At 47.2% G+C, this 21,501-nt stretch overlaps 9 protein-coding genes across 9 annotated transcripts; 5 read left to right on the top strand and 4 right to left on the bottom strand.

The window, feature by feature from the left end:
- Nucleotides 1–93: 93 nt before the first annotated feature.
- I203_105260 (uncharacterized protein) lies at nt 94–1,509 on the top strand (the record flags this gene model as incomplete). The annotated part of the gene is made up of 8 exons (XM_019144429.1): nt 94–193; nt 254–446; nt 495–623; nt 675–779; nt 835–927; nt 990–1,083; nt 1,144–1,269; nt 1,324–1,509. The coding sequence occupies 8 exons, from the start codon at nt 94–96 to the stop codon at nt 1,507–1,509; spliced, it is 1,026 nt and encodes a 341-aa protein (XP_019005764.1).
- A 250-nt stretch (nt 1,510–1,759) lies between these two features.
- Nucleotides 1,760–3,256, bottom strand: I203_105259 (uncharacterized protein; the record flags this gene model as incomplete). Its single annotated transcript, XM_019144428.1, has 8 exons — nt 1,760–2,073; nt 2,126–2,318; nt 2,366–2,513; nt 2,565–2,651; nt 2,699–2,777; nt 2,831–2,921; nt 2,974–3,086; nt 3,133–3,256. The coding sequence occupies 8 exons, from the start codon at nt 3,254–3,256 to the stop codon at nt 1,760–1,762; spliced, it is 1,149 nt and encodes a 382-aa protein (XP_019005763.1).
- Nucleotides 3,257–3,800: 544 nt separating this feature from the next.
- On the top strand, nt 3,801–5,656 carry I203_105258 (uncharacterized protein; the record flags this gene model as incomplete). The annotated part of the gene is made up of 7 exons (XM_019144427.1): nt 3,801–3,954; nt 4,004–4,135; nt 4,192–4,485; nt 4,538–4,617; nt 4,668–4,891; nt 4,946–5,399; nt 5,450–5,656. The coding sequence occupies 7 exons, from the start codon at nt 3,801–3,803 to the stop codon at nt 5,654–5,656; spliced, it is 1,545 nt and encodes a 514-aa protein (XP_019005762.1).
- A 1,096-nt stretch (nt 5,657–6,752) lies between these two features.
- Nucleotides 6,753–7,423, bottom strand: I203_105257 (uncharacterized protein; the record flags this gene model as incomplete). Its single annotated transcript, XM_019144426.1, has 4 exons — nt 6,753–7,050; nt 7,110–7,166; nt 7,226–7,303; nt 7,365–7,423. The coding sequence occupies 4 exons, from the start codon at nt 7,421–7,423 to the stop codon at nt 6,753–6,755; spliced, it is 492 nt and encodes a 163-aa protein (XP_019005761.1).
- A 1,014-nt stretch (nt 7,424–8,437) lies between these two features.
- On the top strand, nt 8,438–9,579 carry I203_105256 (uncharacterized protein; the record flags this gene model as incomplete). Its single annotated transcript, XM_065517727.1, has 7 exons — nt 8,438–8,494; nt 8,547–8,640; nt 8,700–8,861; nt 8,917–8,982; nt 9,049–9,144; nt 9,207–9,295; nt 9,358–9,579. The coding sequence occupies 7 exons, from the start codon at nt 8,438–8,440 to the stop codon at nt 9,577–9,579; spliced, it is 786 nt and encodes a 261-aa protein (XP_065373031.1).
- Nucleotides 9,580–10,832: 1,253 nt separating this feature from the next.
- Nucleotides 10,833–12,702, bottom strand: I203_105255 (glyceraldehyde-3-phosphate dehydrogenase; the record flags this gene model as incomplete). Its single annotated transcript, XM_019144424.1, has 12 exons — nt 10,833–10,913; nt 10,983–11,097; nt 11,167–11,348; nt 11,404–11,468; nt 11,533–11,611; nt 11,667–11,778; nt 11,848–12,083; nt 12,145–12,168; nt 12,231–12,255; nt 12,325–12,369; nt 12,438–12,462; nt 12,672–12,702. The coding sequence occupies 12 exons, from the start codon at nt 12,700–12,702 to the stop codon at nt 10,833–10,835; spliced, it is 1,020 nt and encodes a 339-aa protein (XP_019005759.1).
- A 1,680-nt stretch (nt 12,703–14,382) lies between these two features.
- On the top strand, nt 14,383–15,537 carry I203_105254 (uncharacterized protein; the record flags this gene model as incomplete). Its single annotated transcript, XM_019144423.1, has 4 exons — nt 14,383–14,448; nt 14,503–14,680; nt 14,747–15,170; nt 15,228–15,537. The coding sequence occupies 4 exons, from the start codon at nt 14,383–14,385 to the stop codon at nt 15,535–15,537; spliced, it is 978 nt and encodes a 325-aa protein (XP_019005758.1).
- A 440-nt stretch (nt 15,538–15,977) lies between these two features.
- On the top strand, nt 15,978–16,964 carry I203_105253 (uncharacterized protein; the record flags this gene model as incomplete). The annotated part of the gene is made up of 3 exons (XM_019144422.1): nt 15,978–16,040; nt 16,109–16,196; nt 16,252–16,964. The coding sequence occupies 3 exons, from the start codon at nt 15,978–15,980 to the stop codon at nt 16,962–16,964; spliced, it is 864 nt and encodes a 287-aa protein (XP_019005757.1).
- A 446-nt stretch (nt 16,965–17,410) lies between these two features.
- I203_105252 (uncharacterized protein) lies at nt 17,411–20,532 on the bottom strand (the record flags this gene model as incomplete). Its single annotated transcript, XM_065517726.1, has 9 exons — nt 17,411–17,461; nt 17,514–17,632; nt 17,677–18,010; nt 18,158–18,316; nt 18,378–18,452; nt 18,501–18,770; nt 18,829–19,484; nt 19,536–19,824; nt 19,885–20,532. The coding sequence occupies 9 exons, from the start codon at nt 20,530–20,532 to the stop codon at nt 17,411–17,413; spliced, it is 2,601 nt and encodes an 866-aa protein (XP_065373030.1).
- Nucleotides 20,533–21,501: the final 969 nt, after the last annotated feature.

Raw genomic sequence — 21,501 nt, 5'->3', positions numbered from 1 at the left:
GAAGTCAGGCAATGCCACCTTATCTCCAACTTTCGATATCGTATGATACATCTTGGGTTTCCTCTACCTCGGCATTCTTTTCCCACTACAACTATGGTAAGAGCACTGCGAAAAGGCATCTACGTCCCCCTGCCCACTTTTTTTGACGAAAATGAAGACCTCGACTTGAAGTCATTCGCCAGTCATGTGGTCTGTGAGTGTAGTCGTCTCGCGGATCGTGTGCGAGGCCTGACTGATATTTAGCACTGTATAGACACCGCTAAAGCTGGTATACTCCCCGTCGTATGCGGATCCATGGGCGAGGCAGTTCATCTATCTCTAGATGAGAGGGTTGAGCTTGTAAAGACTGCTCGTAAGGCACTGGATGATAATGAGATGAAAGATGTGCCTATATTAGCTGGAATAGGAGCTGCCAGTACCAGGGAGACCAAGGTTCTAGCAACAAGGTGAGTCTAAGAAGCTTATAAAGAGAGCACCACTGACTTCAATTGCAGAATTGCCGAGGCTGGAGCCGACCACGCGATACTGATCACTGGTGGCTACTACGCTGGTGCTTTGATCAAGAAGCCAGAGGCGATCAAGAAATTCTTTGTAGACGTATCGGAAGCATCTCCTATTCCGGTGTAAGTGGGGCTGGGCTACTTATGCGTTGCTGTGCTGAGAATGGGGCGCAGGATGCTCTACAACTTCCCTGGGGTCACGGGTGGGATCGATATGACTAGCGATCTGGTCGAGGATATTGCCAAGTCAGCGCCGAACACATGTGGTATCAAATTGACGTGGGTTTGATTCAGGCTTGTCGAACTATGCACTACTGACCATCATATGCGATAGATGTGGAGCTGTTGGCAAGTTGACCCGTATAGTGGCTACTGTCAACTCTAAACACTTCGCGGAAACATACCCAAGAAAGGATCCAAGTGCTCCGTGAGTTGAATGCTACCTCTATCACCGTAAAGCGCTCTTCCTTTGCTAATCCAAAATTTCAGGTTCCTTGTGATTGACGGTTTTATCGACTTTCTTCTACCCTCTATGGCCGCTGGAGCCTCTGGCACGATCACAGGTGTACCAAACTTTGCGCCTGTAAGTGGGATCAATCCATGGATCCACGTTGCATAAGCTGATGAACTGTTATGTCAATAGCTCACCTGCATGAAGCTCTGGGAGTATTGCACCAGATCAGACTTGCATGCTCCAGAGGTGATGAGAGAAGCCCAAGACTTGCAAGCGTTGATCAGTAGAGCAGATTGGGCAGCCTCCAATGCCAATGTGAGTGTTGATGATGAAGCGGAGATCCATTACGCTAAGTTCTCGCATCGACAGATCCCTGGAATGAAGCGTCTGCTGCAAAATCTTTTCGGATATGGACATTTGCCTAGGGGACCTCTCCCTGAGATGAGTGTTGACGAGGCTGAGAAACTGTTGATAAACCATTCCGCGATCTTAACTATCTTAGAAACTGAGAGAAAGCTGCAGAGGGAAGGATACAAATTCACGTCTAATAAATAGAAGTTCGTACATCATGCATAAATGTCGTCTCCATTCGATCAATATTTGTCCATGTGCTTCATGTCTGCCAGTGTTGTACAGTATGTAACAAGATTCCGATGTTGACGTTCTCTTTTGTAACAAACTGTACCTGTGCTTGCTTAAGATGGTCTGCTTTTTGAATATACCACCCATGACGCTTGCGAACAGCGACAAGGTCAGTCACACATAGGAGAATGCATAACGAATGGCTACAAGACAATCCATCCAGCTAACACAGATTTAGTTGCACCCTTTGTACATCTCTAGCACACTCCCCGTCATCCTCTTCGACTATGGCTGGGATCGGCTTGTTCGCCAGTGGTGTAAGTCTAAAGGCATGTCGTCTGTCACCGACGGGGTAGTCCAAAGTCTGAGAGTGATTGGTTATTCGCTGGTCCCAGACAAGGACCGTCCCAGCTTCGTACCGGACTCTGCACGAGAAATCTTGTCTAGTGGCGATGTGATTATAGAGGAAGTTCAAGAGGTAGTCAGACTCCTCTTTGTCAAAACCAACAATGTATTTGGTGTAAACCGGGTTGACATCTAATTTTACGGGTCAGCAGGAAGGAATGTCAAGAAAAGAGATCAAGCTCACAAAGAGCTTTCTTCTTGGTAACCGGGTGAACGATGACAACTGGGTGTTCCGTTGATAAAACCTCCCTCCTCATCACGGCATCTTTACCATTCTTCAGCTCGGCGGCAGCACCATCATTATTCGAGTGGACAGCTGTCAATCCCTCGAGTCGCTTCCGAAATTTGGGTGAGAGAGAGTAGTACGCTTGGACGGACTGCGCAGGACTTAGCCCAGCCGCATGATAGCTGTATAAGCACTTACCGAGCTGATCAACGTGTCACCACCGGCCGTGGAAGGGGACTCCAACATGCAGATGAACGTGGTACCAGGCGTTTGAGGTTCTGGCGATTGATCCGTGTGCCACTGAACAGGTGATTTACCTGCCCACGATCGTCGGACTCGGAGATCGCTGGTTCAGTCATCAGCGTGATGACTTCCTGTTTAAGCTTCACTGACTCACTCTTTATGATCGTAGATGATCATGTGTTCCACGGATCCAGCGGCTGGATGCGGAGCCCAACCGTGGATGTGCAAGGGACCGAAGTGGCTGTGAATTGTCAGCGACGTCATCATGCCTTCCGGATAATTACTCACCGAACGATTCCCTTCTGCTTCTCAAACCCGAGATCCCCAAAATCCTGGTCTCTGAAGACGAGAGCACCTCTTTGAGCAGCTGGGGGGGATTCCGAAGTCAGCTTAATCAAGGAAGTCACCCGCACCACTCACCGAGAAGGGCCAGCTCATCTAGACCTTTCGAATCAAGCTTGGATACTTGTACGCCGTGTATCTCAGTACCTACATGTGGGGAGAGGTCAAACTACATGTGGATGCGTCAACTGTATTCAGAGTACAGTCTAGTTCACACTCACGAATTTTGTAGCTCCTTCCAAGAGATTTGGGAAGCTGGGATCTGCCCGATGGCCTGGGTCGAAATGTTCAAACTCGCCGAGATCCTCTACCTTTTCCAGCGGATCGTAAAAAGCTAGATAAGGAGTGAGCTAGGGTTGCATCTATAGACAAATACTCACGCATGTAATCTGGGTATAGAGGGGACCCATCGTCGTTTTTTGGTCTTGATAATCGAGCTTTGTTGATGTCCTTGAGGCTGACCGGGGTCTGCTCGACTTTGGGTTGATCTAGAATGAGAGGCATGATGAGGTGTTGACTTTCTGTGATGTGAGGTATGTGTGAGTGAATCTTATCGTTAGACTCAGCTGTGACGATCAGCGGACATATATACCGAACTTATTGCTTTGTGAGCAGACTGCAGGATCTCCATGCACTTGCAGCGGATCATCGGATAAGCCGCTCTACGAGTTGCCTGTAGCCCAATTCGTGCTTTCTGACTCTTTCAATATATTTTCTTTCATACTCGTATGTTTTTACCCAACATAAATTCCCTGACTTTAGTAATGATTTTCTGACTCTGTGGAAAGATTCTTACTCAATCGAGCAGTTGCTGCCTGAAATTCATGTACCACGGCGTCGGTATCTTCGGCTTATGCGCTTTCCAAAATCAGGTAAGTGCGGATAGGCCGCTCAAAATCCCGAAGAAGCTTATCTTGACATTTCCTAGGACCTGATTGGGCGATGCAGAGTCCACTTTTTGATAAGGAATGTGCGGCAGATATGTATATAATCTTCGTGATGCATGGATGATTCGTCGACCCCCTCATCCATCCAAACTCACAACATCATGTCGTTGTCACCTTCCACCGAGGAAAAGATCAATCCGTCCGATGCTCAGGCACTCGCCGTGACTGAAGCTCATCATAATGAAGAGTACGAGGAGTTCCTCATCCTGGAGAAACAGATGGAGGGTGCTCCTCATCGAAAGCTCATGAGGAAGCGTAAGTGGCGATAGGTCAAGCATACACTGTGCTCATCCTCCATCTACAGTGGACTTCCGATTGCTGCCGACTTTATCAGTGCTCTACTTACTCGCATCGCTCGATAAAGCGAACGCCGGGAATGCCAAATTGTTTGGGTTCCTCGAAGAGATCGGCATGACCGCTACTCAGTTCAATTACGGTAGGTCTTATGGGAGCTAGAGGTATATTCAATGGCTGATGAGATCACTCGACCAGCCTTGATGTACCTCTTCTTCACGTACGGTCTCTTCGAGCCAGTTTGTAACGTGTGTCTTCGACGACTGGGACCGAAAATATGGTTTCCTATCGCGGTGACTACTTGGGGGTTGATCACCACTCTCACTTGTGTTGTATCAAGCTACGGCGGCTTCGTTGCTATTCGATTGTTCCTGGGTGCTGCCGAGGCTAGTATCTACCCAGGAGGATATCTCCTGCTCAGTATGTGGTACAAGCCAAAGGAGTTGGCCACGAGAATGGCCCTGTTCTACGGTGCGAACACCGCTGCTGGGGGTGAGTGATAGTCTATTCGTTCACTGGCTACGCTTGCTGACCCCAGTGACAGCCTTCGGAGGTGTTATTGCCTACGGTGTGGGTAACATGGACGGCATGCATGGTTGGAGAGCTTGGCGGTGGTTGTTTCTGGTGGGTCTTCGATGCTACACCTCAACAGACAAGTGCTAACTCCTAGACAGATCGAAGGATTGATCACGGTTTTCTTCGGTCTCGCTTCGTACTTCATGCTCCCGCCGTTCCCTCACACGTACAAGGCTGGAACGAAGAACTCTTGGCTCACTCCGGATGAAGCGAAGTACGCAAGACTTAGGACAAAATACGCCAACGGTCCCCACGCCCCGACCTACGTCTTCCAATGGAAGGATGTGCTCGCTGCCGCAAAGGACAGAAAGACCTACTTCATGTGAGTAGTCTGTGAGATCTCACCGACAATCCGACAGTGCTGACTCTGAAGCAGGATGATGCTGTTCTGGTGGGGAGGATCCATTCCCACGTACTCTCTCTCGTACACTCTCCCAACGATGGTGAAGAACTTGGGTTATACCGCCGTCAAGGCTCAAGCCTTGACAACCCCTCCTTACATCTTTGCCACCATCGTCACCGTCACCATTGGAATCATCTCAGATCGATTCAGAAGAAGATACTTCGCCATCATGTCAGCTTATTCCCTGGGTCTGACAGGCATAATTATTATCTGGATCACCGTTCACCACCCACACCTCACTGGAGTCAGCTATTTCGCTATTTTCCTCGCCGCTGCCGGTTATTCTGCTCAAGCACCGATCGTAGGTGCATGGACCAGTGAGAACGTACCCAATCCAAGTAAACGAGCGGCAGCAATTGGGTTCTTGATGTTGTTCGGAAGTATCGGTGGTGGCAGTATCGGTTCGAACATCTATCTTGCAAATCAGGTGGGTACCAATCAAAGTCGGGAGGGGCATGAGCTGACGACTTTAATTAGGCTCCATATTACCCCCTTGGTTTCGGCTTCTCCGTCGGGGCGACCGTACTTGGTGCTATGGTTCCAGCTACGATACATTGGACATTGCTCAAGAGAGATAACATGCGGAAGGACCGCATGGATGAAGCGGAAGTTCTTGCGACGTACACCGCGGAAGACCTGAGTGCGATGGAGGAGTACAGTCCGTTGTTCCGGTACTCGACATAAGTTAATCAATTCATCAGGTGCAGCTGTAAAAGAGAAAGGCGCCATTTGGTCGGATCGGTCGATACATGTAATGCATCTGTCAGGGCAATATGCAACCCGCTCTTCAAATCATAGGTCCGGCTTTGCGATGATAATGATGACAGACTTTGATCCCAGCAATTATATTGCGGTTGACTGAGTGCCCGAGAAAGTAGCAATGTAGCACCAAGGCCCCTTTGTTATACGTGATCCACTGGTTGTTGTGAAGTTAGGTCTTGATTCGTAATTCTGGTGAACTACCGGGATGACACCCTCAAGCTGATGAAAGCCTGGGATGCGTGGCTCCCTTGAAGCAGGACGGGGTGGTTGTATATGAACGGCCTATGCCAAGCGGTGTATGTATGCAGTAAACAATAAGAAAAGGTAGTTGAGGAAGGTGTTCACGTACACCTTCGAAGAAGTATCTAGTAGATTATCAAGCAATCAGAGTGTTGCAGAAGTTAGTGGTATAAGTTGGAATAAGTTATAGTAAAGCATAACTTATATGAATGCGGGATCAGCCGAAGGCTGATAATCTAAGATTTCTAACATGTCTCGGTTCCAGTACTTATGTCTTCCTTACCAAGGAAATTCTTGCCATTGGATTTTACTTTCGCTACATCCTATGTATATTGGTTCTCCTCTTTCATATCTATCTGCCAGTGGGCTTGGAACGGCAGTGTCTAGTCTGTAAGTGTCACAACTGGGGTTGGGAGTTGATGAGGAGAGAAAGTGGCACTATAGGTAAAAATTGAATGTCGAGTATGCCGATGCACTATGTACAGCGAGTTGGGCAGATAGCTCTACTTTTGGCAGGTGCAGCGAATCGTATGGACTGAGTACTTTTGATACGAGCAAGCCAAGCATATCATTCTTTCATACTTGTTCCGCTGCTCTGGGCCCTCCATGATTCCTCTCGCTTTCCTCATCAGCGAACCCGATGCATAGTATTTCTCCCTCAAAGGGAACGCCAGTATTATTCTATGTCGATATTATTTATAAGAGTGTATATCATTTCAAGCACAGTATATATGGGAGGAATGACGCGGACACATTGCCCAATCGTGTACATAGACACTTAAAACAACATGGCAGTGCCCACGACCACACCGACCAAGGTCAATGCAGCAGTCCCAACAGCACCGTACTGTTGAGGTGCGCCACTTGAGCTTCCTGATGAAGAGGCGGCGGCAGAGGCGGCGGCTGAAGTTGCAGCGGCCGCTGAGGAGACAGGGGCGGTCGAACTTGAGCCCCCGGATTCAGAATAAGTGTAGTTTTCGGAGTGCGTGGAAGTGTAGTTCGCCTCTTGTCCAGAAGCATCACAGGCTGCGGTCGCAGTATCGAACCAAGTGGCTACGTCGGAAGAGCATGATCCTCTGATGGAACGATCTGGTGAGCACGGTATTTGCAGAGCCCTTGGCAACGCATCACTCACTGGTAGAGACAGATCTTGACGTTTTGGACGAATGTGTTGTCACAAGCACAAGCAGTACTGGGCATGCACATCAGCAAAAGCAGGCACTGAGAATCATTATGATCATCACGACTCACTAGGTCGATCCACAGGTACCATTGGCAGCAAGGGTAGAGTCAACGCAGGATTGCTGGTAAGTGCTCAAAGTAGTGGCGCTGGAATACAAGTCAGTTTTGGACTGGTCAGTTTGAGGGAGGAAGGAAGGGAATAGCTTACTTCTGAGCCAAGACAACCGAGAGTCCAGCGACTGCAGCGAGAGAGAGAGTGACCTTCATTGCGAGAAAATGTTTCGACGGAACCGTCTATGTGGCGATTTAAAAATGAGATGTTGGAATCGAAAAAAGGGGAATGGAGCGAGTGGGATTATTTATACGTCTTCTTTCAAGCTTTTTCTCGAGCAACGCAGAGGTGGACAGAGGACACCGGCCGAGCAAAGGAAGTGCTATGTCCATCGTTGTATACGGTAATAGCCAAAGCTTTGAGCATATCGTATCCTGATGAGATAGACGAGGTCACTGGTGAGGTCGGCCGAGCGACTCGCAAAAATAGATTGATACTCTTGGCGTTCCTCGGACGTGGCAACGCCTACATCCGCCTCTTCGTCGCCAACAGTCCAAAAAGATTCTACAAAAGTGCGAACATGTCAAAAATTCAATTTACTTGCCTTATCAGATAATTCCTCAAAGGTTTCTGGGGCTGGGAACGTTCCACCAGGGTTGGGATCAACGGCCAGCGTGATTTGGCGGCCGAAGCCCTTGCGGTGTCTAGTTTAAACGATGGTCCATCTCGGAAATTTTTGATTCCCGCAGCTCAACTCTTTCTCAAGAAGCTTTGCCTTCCGACAACCTGAGTAGCGTGCCCCTTCTCTCTTTCGCACTTTATGTGCTCTATGCGAGTTAAGCGGATGTCCGCGATTTTCCGAATGGCGTGGATTCCATGCCTATGCGGGCTTCTCGCTACCAGGGCATATCATGACTAGTACGCCCATGTTCTAGCTGTTGCCCTAGCTACAGCCGGCGTCGATCCGGCCAATGTTATCAGATAAAATCGGCCGTCTCTGGCTTCGGCCTGAACTTTCATAGCTCGAGATCGCAAAATGATGATGTAGGCAAGCCATGTACGAATCGGTAAATTTCTTATGCATCTACAGAAATGCATCTACATCTACAATATCTATCAGCCGTCTTTTTATTCTCGAGATTCCAGATAACCAATTTATTGCATGAAAGTCGAATAGCAACTTGCTTGTCATCATCATTGCCACAACGACGTTGTCATCAACACTAGCAATGGCACATATGATACGAAGAGATACATATCCGTCCCCAGGTGCTTTGGGCTTCATAGTGAGTCTCCGGCGCCTCCTTCATAGAGTCTGTCACAGCTGAAATATTGCAGTATCCCACTCCTAGAACCTATAATGCGACCACAGCGGGCACCCGACCATGTGGAGTTGCCGCCGTAAGTGCGACAAGGGACTATGTCCCGTTGAGTGAGTCTTGATTTTATCGGCCCAGCTCAATGAACAAACTGATTTGGAAATACGACTAGACGGAGGTAATCTGTGGCTGCTGTCGCAAGCGAAGGTCGAGAATATCCAGCTGAATTTCGCCAATTCAGAAGACCCAACAGAACAAACAGATTTCGATAACTTGGGCATGGCGATGACAGGTCTGACCACCGGCGATATGTGTATTCCTCTGCCGGATTTCAGTGAGTCTTTGGGTCGGACGACGGGTTAATCTTTGCGATTGACGTTGATTCTCAGCGGACCTTGGTCTGATGCTGGGCGACAAGATCACTCTACAAGTGGCTTACGCCCTAGAGGCGAATTGTAAGCGGTATTGTGTCCTGTGCTGTTGTGTTTCGATGTTAATCATGTCAAGACCTATATACACAGCCGGTTCCAAATTGTATCAGTGCGCGGACATAGAGCTGATCTCAGCCCATAATTATGAGGCACCACCGTACTCATGCACAAATACCAGTACAACTTGTGAGTAGACGACCTGGTCTTACGCTCGGGCGGTCCTCTCGGAGTTAACTCTTCTTTGATAGGGAGCGACTCGGATGCCTCCTCGACAGACGGCGCAGCCGCTACTGTGACTGTCACTTCTTCTGCTTCCACTGGTGGCAAAGTCAGTCCAGTGAGTTCTGTCTTTCCGACGTCCTATGACTCAAGGTCGACTAAAAAGCTCAAATGGCGTAGCTTGCAGCGGGATGGATCGGAGCTGTCGTTACCCTGGCAGTCTTGGCAGCTGCCTTGGGATTAGCTTATTACTGTGGCTTCCTCATGTTTCGAAGTCAGAGAAGGGACAAGTTGAGATACAGCGGACCTAATCCGATTCAGCTACAATCGCAATCCAACCTATCAGCTGACGACATCTCGCTGCATCGACGCACAACTGTAGATCACAAAGGTCCTTTGTAGAGAAAGAACGTTCTGGGACACTTTTTCAACGATATATTCCCGGAGCCCTGTGCCGTCCCATCAGGGCTACCTGACCCTATCATTAGGCTATGCATGGTATGTGATTCAATCAATCCATGTAATGATGGGTTCTCACAGCGAGGAAAGTGTGCTATACCATACGATAGTTCCGGCACGGAGGTATCACTCGACGGGATCGAACTGGTCAGCCGAGAAAATCATAAAATATGTGGGTGAACGAGGCGAGAGTTCTTGCCAGTGACCCTGTCATTCACAAGATTAAAGCAGCTGTACACGCTGAATCAGCTAGTGCCGTAGACAACCCGTACTAAGTCAGTCGACGATAAGGTCGTTGACTTGTCAAGTATGGAAGAATTTTTTCACTGTAGATGATCGCCATTGTTCATGTTGCCTTTCCTTCGATCGCCACTATGGAGAGTTGGTAAGAGATCGCTTCATCGCATACTGGACACGTCTCTGATTGCAGTCACCACAGAGACGCCTCGCCGCGCAATAAACATCCTCAAGTAAATATCCAATGAAACTTTCATAACATACGGGAAGTCATTGCTCGGAAACGTCTAGCCCTTCATACTATCCGATTCCTAGCTCTTGTTTTTCCGGCGCATCTTCTTCCGTACTTGTCTCCTATCACTCATGCTGTTCCTCGATGAGTGGATCTCGATGTTACCGTGGGCACGATAAGCGATGTCTTTGTCTCCCTTCTTAGAGATCCAACTGCCACGTGATTTTAGGATGATTTCAGATTTCGCTTACCAGACGATCCCATCGAGGATGGGATTCAGAAGTCATACAATATTTTCCTAAGACAGGATTTGCGGAGAAGCAGGAGCACGATGTGCAGAGTGCTTTTGGCTATTCGGCCATTCTGTCTCCTTTCACATGGACAGAGCATTGTAGATGCGCGTGCGACCAGATACAGAATGATGTGTTTACAGATGAAACCATCGAAAAATCTGTCAACACTGACGGTTGTCATGGCCAATGACAAAACCCACAATGACGAAGAGGACTTTAGTAAATTGTCATAGGCCAGTGCAAATTAGTTTGCAGAATGGGTACACGACTCAGTGAAGTCAGATCAGCATGAGGATCCGTGTCAAGAAACAGAGACAGTCCGAAGAGGTTAACAGGAACCGAGTGAACATGGCTGATTTTCAATTAACAATTAATTTCATTTTACCACAAAACTAACGTTCTAATTACTGCCCAGCCGCTTTCACATCCACCGCTTATTGAGCTTTAGCATCGACACCGGCAATGTAAGCGACAAGGTCACAGACTCGTCGAGAGTAACCGTACTCGTTGTCGTACTAGATTTGTGATAGTAAAGTCAGCATCACTCTACTACAGGAATATCACGAAAATGGATTGTTACTCACCCAGCTGACAAGCTTGACGAAGTTCTTGTTCAAAGCGATACCAGCTTTAGCATCGAAGATGGAGGACTCGGTTGATCCAGTGAAGTCAGTAGAAACGACCTCGTCTTCAGTGTAACTACAATGAAGAAATGTCAGCTCGCTGTTGACGAGGACGACTGTGAAAGGGCGATTAAACAAGACATACCCTAAGATACCCTTAAGTTCAGGACTTTCAGAAGCCTTCTTGATGACAGCCTTGATTTCATCGTAAGAGGCACCCTTCTCAATTCGGGCGACAAGGTCGACGACGGAGACATCAGAGGTAGGGACTCGGAAAGCCATACCAGTGAGTTTACCGTTAAGATCAGGAATGACCTTTCCGACGGCCTAGCGAAGAAAACGAGTAAGCTTTGTAATGTGAAAGAAACCTAGCGTAGCTCACTTTAGCAGCACCAGTGGAAGAGGGGATGATGTTGGCGGCAGCACCTCGACCACCTCTCCAGTCCTCTGTAGTGATAAAGGCAACGAGCATCAGGAACCGTTCTGAGACGTTTGGAGATGGGGCACTCACTGTTGGATGGACCATCGACAGTCTTTTGGGTAGCAGTGGTGGCGTGAACGGTAGTCATGAGACCTTCAACGATGGTGAACTATTTATCTATGAGTCAGCCCAGAAGTATGAGCGATGCCGAAAGATTGACTTACGTTGTCGTGGATGACCTTGGCGAGAGGAGCGAGACAGTTGGTGGTACAAGAAGCGTTGGAGATAACTTGGTACTCAGGCTTGTATTGCTCGAGGTTTACACCACATACGAACCTGGAATCGAAGTGTGATAAGTATACCATACAAGTGAGGGACTTTCGCTGGTGATGTTTGTCAACTTACATAGGGGCATCAGCCGAAGGGGCAGAGATGATGACCTTCTTGGCACCACCTTTGAGATGGGCACTAGCCTTGTCGATGGTGGTGAAGACACCGGTTGATTCGACAACGTAATCGGCACCGGCCTCACCCCATTTAATGGCGGTAGGGTCTCGCTCACCGAAAACAGAGATGGGCTTGTCGTTGATGAAGAGTTTACCTTCTTTGGTCTCGACAGTTCCCTTGAATCGACCGTGGGTCTAGAACACACCATTGATTAGTCAGCAGATACGTACGAGAGGGAAACAGACATGGACTCACAGAGTCGTACTTGAACATGTAGACCTGAGTACACGAGCATCAATGAGTATGTCAAGATCTGATCAAGCGATGCGAATGGAACATACCATGTATTCAAGATCGATGAAGGGACTATGACGACACATATGGATCAGCACAAACGTGCGGTAAAAGACCAGTGAGGTATCTCAAGATGCTTACTCGTTAACGGCAACAACTTCGATATCGCCGTGTTCGATAGCATTTCTATTTGTGAAGAGTGAAGATAGTCAGCGGTGGAGGACCGATCGACGGTGCTCCAGTTCAAAGCATACCTAAGAACGATTCGACCGATTCGACCTGGAAACCATCAAACGATACCATTAGTCAGTTTGGATCGATATGAGATATTTTTGCCGATGAGGGAATACAGCAAGTGAAGCATAGATGCGTGTACGGGAGTGGCCCGCTCAGGCATGCATGCTGCAGTCCGGAAAAGGGGATATAAGACAGAAGAAGGGAGATAAGGCTTATTTATGGTAGTCAAGAAGGGGCAAACAGATACGCACCGAAACCGTTGATTCCTACTTTGACGGCCATTTTGATTTTGTGGTTTGTTATTTGTGTTGACTGAGAAGTTGTTGAAAAGAGGAGGAAGAAGATTGAAGATGAAGAGTGAAGGGAGATGGAATGAGATAGAAGGAAGAGAGAGAAAGGAGTGAGTGGGTGGTTGGGTGGACGAGTCGAGGTGGAGTGAACGTGGGAATGTGAAATATGCGAAATATGGGAAAAATGAGTCAAAGACCGTACAGAACTCTTATTCCCAATAAAGACGCACACCTATCCGATGCTAAGGCGTGCCTAAATGACACCTCACCATATCTCTGATGCCGGCGGTTTATCGTGGTTCCCCTCATCTCCTGAAACTAGATTCATACGACTTGCATAAATAACACCGACCTAAGTCTCGAGTGGCGGTAGGTTTGGCCACATGGTGCTGCCGACTCGGAGTTATACCGGAAAAGCCGCAACGTGGGAAAGTAAGGTTTTCTCAATTTTTGTGTTTTTTTTTGGTTGTTGTCGGTTTAGCTTTGGACTAAGAAAATCATTTTCACGTTTTGGGGTTGTTTATCTGGTTCCATACATCATGCTACCACACAGCACAACCTCTGGTTTGACATCCACTCGCTTTCTTCACGGAGCAACCAGAGGAGATAGATAGAACCCTTGTTCGACTGGCCGGGGGGTACGCGGAGTCCCCTTCGGTGCTTTTGGTGGTCTCTCTGCGTTCAAACGATTACTGTGATTTTTAATGCATTTTCAATAGAGGTGCCCCCTTTTCTTTTCACCCTTAATGCTTGGTTGTTTCATCCGGTTCCAAGGTTATCTGTTGGCCCCCTCGTTCCTCTCTGATGCGCCTTCAATCACGGATCAAACAAGTTACAGTCTCTTACTTATCTTCGCACACTAACGTCAGACGTGATGTTCATGTCCATGATGCGTGATCATAGACACTAGTCAGACCTACTATACCAACATCAGTGTTGTATGACAGAGAATTTGCCGGCGGTGACTGACTGTCATGGCATAGTCTAGCCCATCTGGAATCAATGACGCGGTGGCACAACTCTCATAATGCTATATTACAGTATATGCATTGAAAATCGAGTGGAGCGCTTGCGGCAACCTCGGGTTTAGCTGTAGCATCATCAAGTGAGGAACATAACAGCAGAGGGACCAGAGGAATGTGATGAGAGAACTAGGGAACTAGGGAATTAGGGACTCTGTTGATTGAGATGACGCGTTGAGTATTGTTTTACCCTGGTTTAAATTGACATGTTCTCACACGCATGAGACATTTTAGATTAGTCCGAGTCCAAGACCCTTTGATCTCTTCTTAATCCGATACCACCTTTCACCCACTCTGTTGTGCTTTTTCCGTGCCAATCAGTATGCATGTTTTCGGTCCTTACAACCAAACTCGATCAGCATCATCCTAATCGCTGTCTGTCCCTTTTCCCATGAGCTCCGTTTTCGTTCATTGCGCGATCCTTTGCCTTTTTGCTTTTAGGGGTGGGGGGAAATTCATCATCACCGTCTTGGCTTTTTCCATTTCGGTATCTACTCAGCATGTCCAGATCTGTATATAAGCCGACTCTCTGTCTGTTGTGTCGCCTCTCTCTTTTTTTCTTATTCATTCAATCAATATCTTTCTCGATAAAGTAAAACCGTCTGTTAGTATTCGATCACCAATCATATCGTACATACAACTCAACCAACATGTCCACTGAACAACAGTATAAACAAGCTTCGATCTTCACCGCTGACGGTGTCCTCTTCGATATGGTGAGTACACTGTGATGACACAAGGTATGATGACGTTGCTGACCTCGGTTTTAGGATGGTACTTTGACCGACTCTATCGCTGCCGTCGAAGCAGCTTGGACTGCCAAAGCTGAAGAACTCAACCTCGAACCAGAAGAGGTTATCCGAGCCACACATGGTCGAAGGGCTAGTGATAACCTGATGGAATTGGTGCCAGGTCTGCGTAAGGAGCATGTAGAGCGAGAGGTTGAAAGTGAGTCTTCCTTAACTTTGCGGTACTGAATCACGATCGGATTGACTAACGTGTTTTTGCTTGAAGAATTTGAACGATCGATTCTTGCCTTTGCCGATACCCCACCTCATTCTCGAAAAGGATCTTTCAGCTCTGCTCGATCTAGACAATCATCTATAACCAGCGGTTCCACTCGTCGGTCTTCGATCGCTCCTATGACACCCGTCAGCAATAGCAATACTCCTGACGTTGCACGACATCCTTCATTCCAATTCAGTACCACCGACACCTTAAATTTGACGAGTCTCAAACTAAGCAAAACATCAGTATCTGAAGTAGCCGTAGAAGACGAATCTCCTTTTGCTGATGAAGAAGCTGAAGATTTGATTGACATGAGTGTCCGAATCCTTCCTGGTGTGAGGAAGATGATCAACTCCCTTCCTGAGGGCAAATACGCTGTCGCCACTTCTGGTGCTAAGACATATTGCCACGGTTGTCTTAACAGGACTGGGTGAGTCAATTCTCTCAAGTCCGCTCCTTTGCTCATTCGCTGACAACTTTCCAACAGTATCACAATTCCTAAAGTCTGTGTTACTGCCGATGACGCTCGACTCCTACGAGGAAAACCTTTCCCCGACCCATTCTTGCTCGCTGCCTCGGATCTAGGAATCGCACCTACCAGGGCTGTAGTCTTCGAAGACTCACCTTCAGGTATCAAAGCTGGTGTAGCTTCCGGCGCTACTGTCATTGCAGTTTGCACTTCCCATACTCGGGACAAGATCGAAAACCTTGGTGCTCACTTTGTTGTCGACACCATGGATCAAGTCAAAGTTGACCACATGGAAGATGGTCAACTTAGATTCACTGTAGCTTACTAGACGATTATCCATTATAACGATGATAAAACCTTCCTGTATCCATTTCTGATCCAGTTTGTTGCTTATAGATATTGTCTTTGATAGATGTTCTTATAGATGTTGCTTATCCATATGCATGCCTGCTACTAAAATGAAGCCGCAGTCTCATCTGTTCTTGGAATGTCGCCTGCAGATAGTCATGTGGAGGTGGTCCAGTCCATCGAAGAAATGTGAGATAACCCTTCCGGTGGTCATATCAACATTGCGGCAATCCATCCATTGTGTCATGTTCATCATACGCATCTTGGTGGAATGCAATGTTCGAGAAGATGGCGGGACACAAAAGATTCGGTACATATAAAATGTGAGCATCTTCAAGAGGATGTGCAGCATCATAATCTTCAAATCATCTACTCTTCATCTGTACCACTAACTATCATTTCTTATTCACAAAGACAACGATGCCTCCTCAGCTATTCTCGAACTTATCTAAGCGTGCTTGCGCCTACCATATCACCGACTCGGTAAGTCTACTATCAGCGTCAACACCATATCTACTCGTACTTTGCTGATTCGTATATATCTATCACAGGGGGGAAAGCTCTACGACTCTGATGGAAACGTCTGCGAGTCTCTAGGAGTCGATGATAAGATATTCTTGGCTATCGCTCTATCAATATGTACGTCCTTCAGAGTATCTTACTTTCTTGCACACATGCTAACAATCAATAATAGGTGGTGTGGTCCTGCTTTTTTTAGGAGGCATCTACTTACGGCGTCTACAAAAGTCGAGAGCTCAAGATAGAGCTATGCAAATATCCTCGGAACCCAAAATGTCAAGTATGGGAACACCTCTTATGAGACATGCAGGCTCTTTCGCTTCATTATCAAGACAAGTTTCTCGCGCACCCCCTTCACCCTTATCTTCCGATTCCCATTCCAGTCAATTCAGTTCACCCAATCCTGGATCTCCTTATTCTCCAAGTTCCGAAAATTTCCATTTCCCCATTCTCTCGGCTGACGGTCATCTCCTACCTCCTCCACCTGCATCATCTCGAAAATCACCCGTCGAACTCAACTCCGTTGGCTTAGATCGACCTCTCCCTGTGGCTCCTGCATCCATGGCAGCTCCCTTATATGCTCCCGTACCAAAGAGCTCTCAACGATGGAGTTATAGGACTTCTTCGGAAGATTCACATGGATATCCTGCTGGTTTGTACTCTGGTGTCGAGATAAGAGGAGATGGTTCAGTAGAGGTCATGAGAGATGATTATGGGATCGAAACCACCAATATTCGATCTTCACCTACTATCTCTCGTGTCGATCATTCTTTGGGTGGATACGCCCCTCAACCTCAGCGGGCGACTTTCTATCAAAGCTTGTCTGCCGAAGGGGATGACTACTCAGTGTATGATTATGTTTCGGACGAAAGTCACAGGCGATATTGAGATACTCGCGGACAGTAGCTAAGGGACGACATCGGAAGGGCCAGTTTGATAACAAGGGGGGCTGAGTGATGTAAATAAATTCCTTGCAAAAAGAGCGGTGACCTCAATGGAATACTAGTATAACATTTTTGGACCTTTATACCCTTCTCACATATACCCTTAATATGTACTACCACGATGTAATCTACTATAGCAAGCAATTCTATGATGGGGAGGTCAGTACATTACTAACTTACCGATCTCACCAATACTTATCGAGTAAGCTTGAACGCCAGCTACTGCAATCTTGTGCTTCCATGAACGGAACATGCGAGTATCTTCGAGAATCTGAGGTGGAACCCGATGATCGACGATTTAGCAACAGATTGAATCTTATGCAAGATATATGAATGATGTTTACAGAAAGTTTACAGAATGTTACACTAATTTTAAGGGAATTTATATCATCATTCTCCATTGGAGAGGGCGTTTTGCGCTTGTAATTGCGAAAACAAATCCTGAGAATAACAATATCAGCAATAAGCTATCAAGTGGATGTATGAGACTTACTTCAGCTGTATAGTCCGTATCAGAGCGTTCAGGAAGGCCATTCTCTCTTAGAATGAAATTCACCATCATGCGCATCTGCTTCTGTGTGATGGGTGTCGACCCAGGTGGAACAGCCGGGACTGAACGGATCAATTAGCGAGACCCTTCAAATGCATGAACTTACCTCGTATTTTCGGTTTCAAGAATTCATGATGGAGTAGTTCAGGGATGGTCAGACGATGCTCTTTCCGGTATGAAAGACATCGTTGCATCGTATCGATCGCAGCTGGGGCTATCGAGACTGCTAGAGATGCAGGATCGATAGGATGTCCATCAAGAGCAACTCCGACGGTGGCTTTGGGGACCGCTACCTCAGGGTACTCTATGACATGTTGTGGGTTTGCGATAACCTGCATCTTGGCTAGAGGTCCACCGCCAATATGCTGGAATGGAGGATTACCGTATATCATTTGATACAAGATACAGCCTAAGGACCACACATCGCTAGGATACGACAGCTGAGATCATTAGCAATTGTCCTAGGCATACGTTCACTTACTTTTAGCACTTTTTGGTTGTTCATACGTTGAATAGCTTCCGGACTCATATAGTTCACCGTTCCGATCTAACAATAGTCAGCTGAGTCCAAAAGTCATGCGACTCACCTGCTGGTCTCGCTGAATATTGACCGTGTCGTTGGCTATCGCCTTGGCAATACCAAAATCGATGATCTTCAATCGTCCTTTGACAAGAACGAAATTCGCGGGTTTAAGATCGGTATGTACCACATTCTCCTTGTGCACAGCTTGAACCGCTTCCAGCATCTATAATGAATCAGCGACATTCATGTCTGTTTGAACTCACTTGTTCCCAATATAATCCCACAAAATTCATATTAATCGCCTTGCCTCGTTGTTCATCGAGAAGAGCGGCAAAATCGATCTCTCCGCATTCCATCACCTATGATAATTGATTAGACATGGCCACCTCGAGGCAAAGTTTACTCACCATCATCAACCGATGAGGCCGATTCCCCTGTCCAAACGTGATTTGGTGATCTATCAACTGGATTACTCTGTCGTGGCCACGTAACCGTTTGAGCAGTTCTATTTCATTTGTATAACTCTGGTATGTTTCGGAATCAGCTCGATCTAATTGAACTACCTTCAAAGCGTAGATGATACGCTTTTTCGGTGGTGCCGAGTACAAGACGGAGTAAACAGTCGAAGAACCACCTTTTCCTAGACGCTGCAAACGCTCGTAGGGTATGGAGTTTACCTGTAAAGAGATTGTCAGCAGTGAAATATGTACTATGTGAGCTGTATTGTGGGCCCACCAAGAATGATGTTCTGGCTGCGGCTACTGGGATCGCGGAAAGTCCTTGAACGTCCAACCTTGCTTGCTGCCCTAGTATTGGTGGTGCCGTCACAGGATTGGCGAGCGATGTTTGCGAGTTCTGTATGTTGTTGACGGCCGGGGCAGGTCGAACAGCACGGAGAGGTTGAGGTTGAGGTTGAGGGCTGTATCTATCCGGAGCAGGCGGGGATTTGCGTATGGGCTGTGGGTAAGCTGATATTCCCACATCATCCCGATAAGAAGGGTCATATTGCGACTGCTGTGGTTGCGAGTAGTTGGGCATTTCCGTGCTGCGACCATTTCCCCTATCTACCTGTGAATTGAACGGTCTAAATGGTCGATCCTCCTCATCTGGAATATTAGGATTTGTTGACTGTAAACTACTCCGACGTTCAGAAGAGCGATGCAGCTGTTCTAGGCGGCCCTGAAATGGTTCCTGAGAGCGTTGTGAGATGAACATGTCTTCTTCTGGTATTACCGGTGATTTCGATTGCTGGATTACAGGAGAGCCATGATACTGGTTGCGGGGAGGAAGATGCGCAAAGTGGGTACTGCCTGTGCTCGAGGATTGTTGATGAGATGGTAGGGCGGAGTCTGGTTCTTGGAGAGGCAAAGGTTCATTACGGGGAGGTGATTCTGCTAATCATCAGCCCACTGAGGCCTTCTGATCTATCATGACAAACTTACCAAGTAATACAGGACTACCCCTTTCAGCTTCTTCCTGAATGTCTCCTGGTTCTAGAGCGGGTATCACACGCCTTGCAGGTCCACCAAACTTGGATAGACCTCCAAGCCTTCTTCCCGTTGATCGCGCAGTGGATGTCAGAGTTCTTTCGGTGATACCGGGAGTCATGTAAGTGGACGTCGATGTCAGGGTTGCAGAAGAAGAGGATTCAAGAGGTATAGAGGATGAAGAGGAAGTGTGAGTCAAGACGGGACGCATCGTTGCGGTATGTGAAGTCGTGCTTGATGAGAGCTGCAGCAAGGATTAGACAATGATCCTTTTGGCAAGATAATGATGAACGTCTCGGCTCACATTTGAAGATTCCTCTATAGTGAGCATCTCATTATCATCCCCCTCATACTTCTGCCTTGTGACCGGAGCTGACACCACACGCTGGAATCTCCGTGATCCTCCATATATCCTGCTCGAACTACCACTTCCACTTCCACTACCTCCTGAATCCAAATGATGAGATGACGAAGATCGTGTTCCAGAAGAGAAACCGCTGCCGGGTGGTGTAGGTATGAGTGGCGATCCAGTCGCAGTCGAAGCATCAGTCAAGGAAGCGACCTGTACCGAAGAAAGGGAAGATCTGGCCGAATGTATGTTTCGAGGAGGGGGAGTAGTTCTTGTGTTGGTCGATGACGATGATAATATACCAGCTGGAGGGGGCGACAACGAGTTGGGTCTGCTGTTGATCTTTCCCAATGACAAGGAGGAGAATCGAGATACTGGTGGTTCGTTTTCGCTCGCCTGACCTATACCCTTGTTGCCCTTTTCTAATTCCCAATCGAAATGAAAGTCGGGCACCTGCACTTCAAACGAATCTTCATCATCGTTCCATAGCTCTTTCAATCCGCCGTCATTGAGTGCGGCCGACATGACTGGACCAATTTGCTGTAAGGGCTTACGTCTTTGAGATTGACCTTGGATCGCGCCTAGAGACGACGCTTTAGACATGGAGACAAATAGTGAGCAAGGGAATGGTGGACGATGATTGTGAGCTGATTTCGTTTGTTTTTTTCGGTTTATTTCCGATTTGATGGGAGAGATGTCGTCTGCTGCTCTTGGATGATGTGTTGCTACCCGGGATCTGCAGATCTGCCTTGGGTGTATTCTGTTTCTAGGTTTAGGGATTGAGTAGGTTGAGTGACATGGATGTAGAATGATATGATGTACGGAGAGAGGGAGACAGAGAATCGACATGCGAAAAAGCAAGGCGCGTGTGTTGTCTGACTTTTGTCTTGTTTACATCTCACAGAGTGATACTGCCACGTGGCTGTTGGTGCCAGACTGCATGGGTACAATCATACTCTCTCGATGTTCATGCATGCATCACGTATGCATCATGTATGCATCATGTATGAATACCATTGACGATGAAACGGCAAGAGAGTATGCACGTGTTAGGATGGTGAAGGCTGCTTGACGATACCATGAAGAGAACCTGTAGATTCAGTAGTTGCACTCGTTCGATCAATCATCGTCTGTACTGCCTCAGATATAGCAAATAACATATCCTGATTACTTGATTCATGACCTCTTCTCCTATGATCCCCATTTACCCCTAGGATCATTTCACTATCTTAATCATTTTTATTTTCACTTACACTAATATTATCGAATATCTGATATCTATGGGCTGGGCGATGATCTGTCATCGGCCTTTCATTATTCACTCATCCAGTAAGAAAGACATGGATGAAAATTCTAACAAGATGAGGGGAAAGAAAAGAAAGGAAAGGAAAGGAAGAGAAGCAGCAGACAGTACATTGACCGAGAGCTCAGATGCAAAAGGTAAAAGTCCATGCTCAGGTGAGTCAGAGGACGAAGCGAAGGTGGAGGAGAGAATTTGGAATGAAACACATTGGAGGAGATTTCAGATGGCGCTTCGTGGAGGAAAGTAGTTGTGGTATATTGTATGAGGAA

The sequence above is a fragment of the Kwoniella mangroviensis genome (assembly GCF_000507465.2).
Source record: "Kwoniella mangroviensis CBS 8507 chromosome 1 map unlocalized Ctg02, whole genome shotgun sequence".
Classification (NCBI taxonomy): Eukaryota; Fungi; Basidiomycota; class Tremellomycetes; order Tremellales; family Cryptococcaceae; genus Kwoniella; species Kwoniella mangrovensis.
This window is presented reverse-complemented; position numbering and strand designations above follow the sequence as displayed.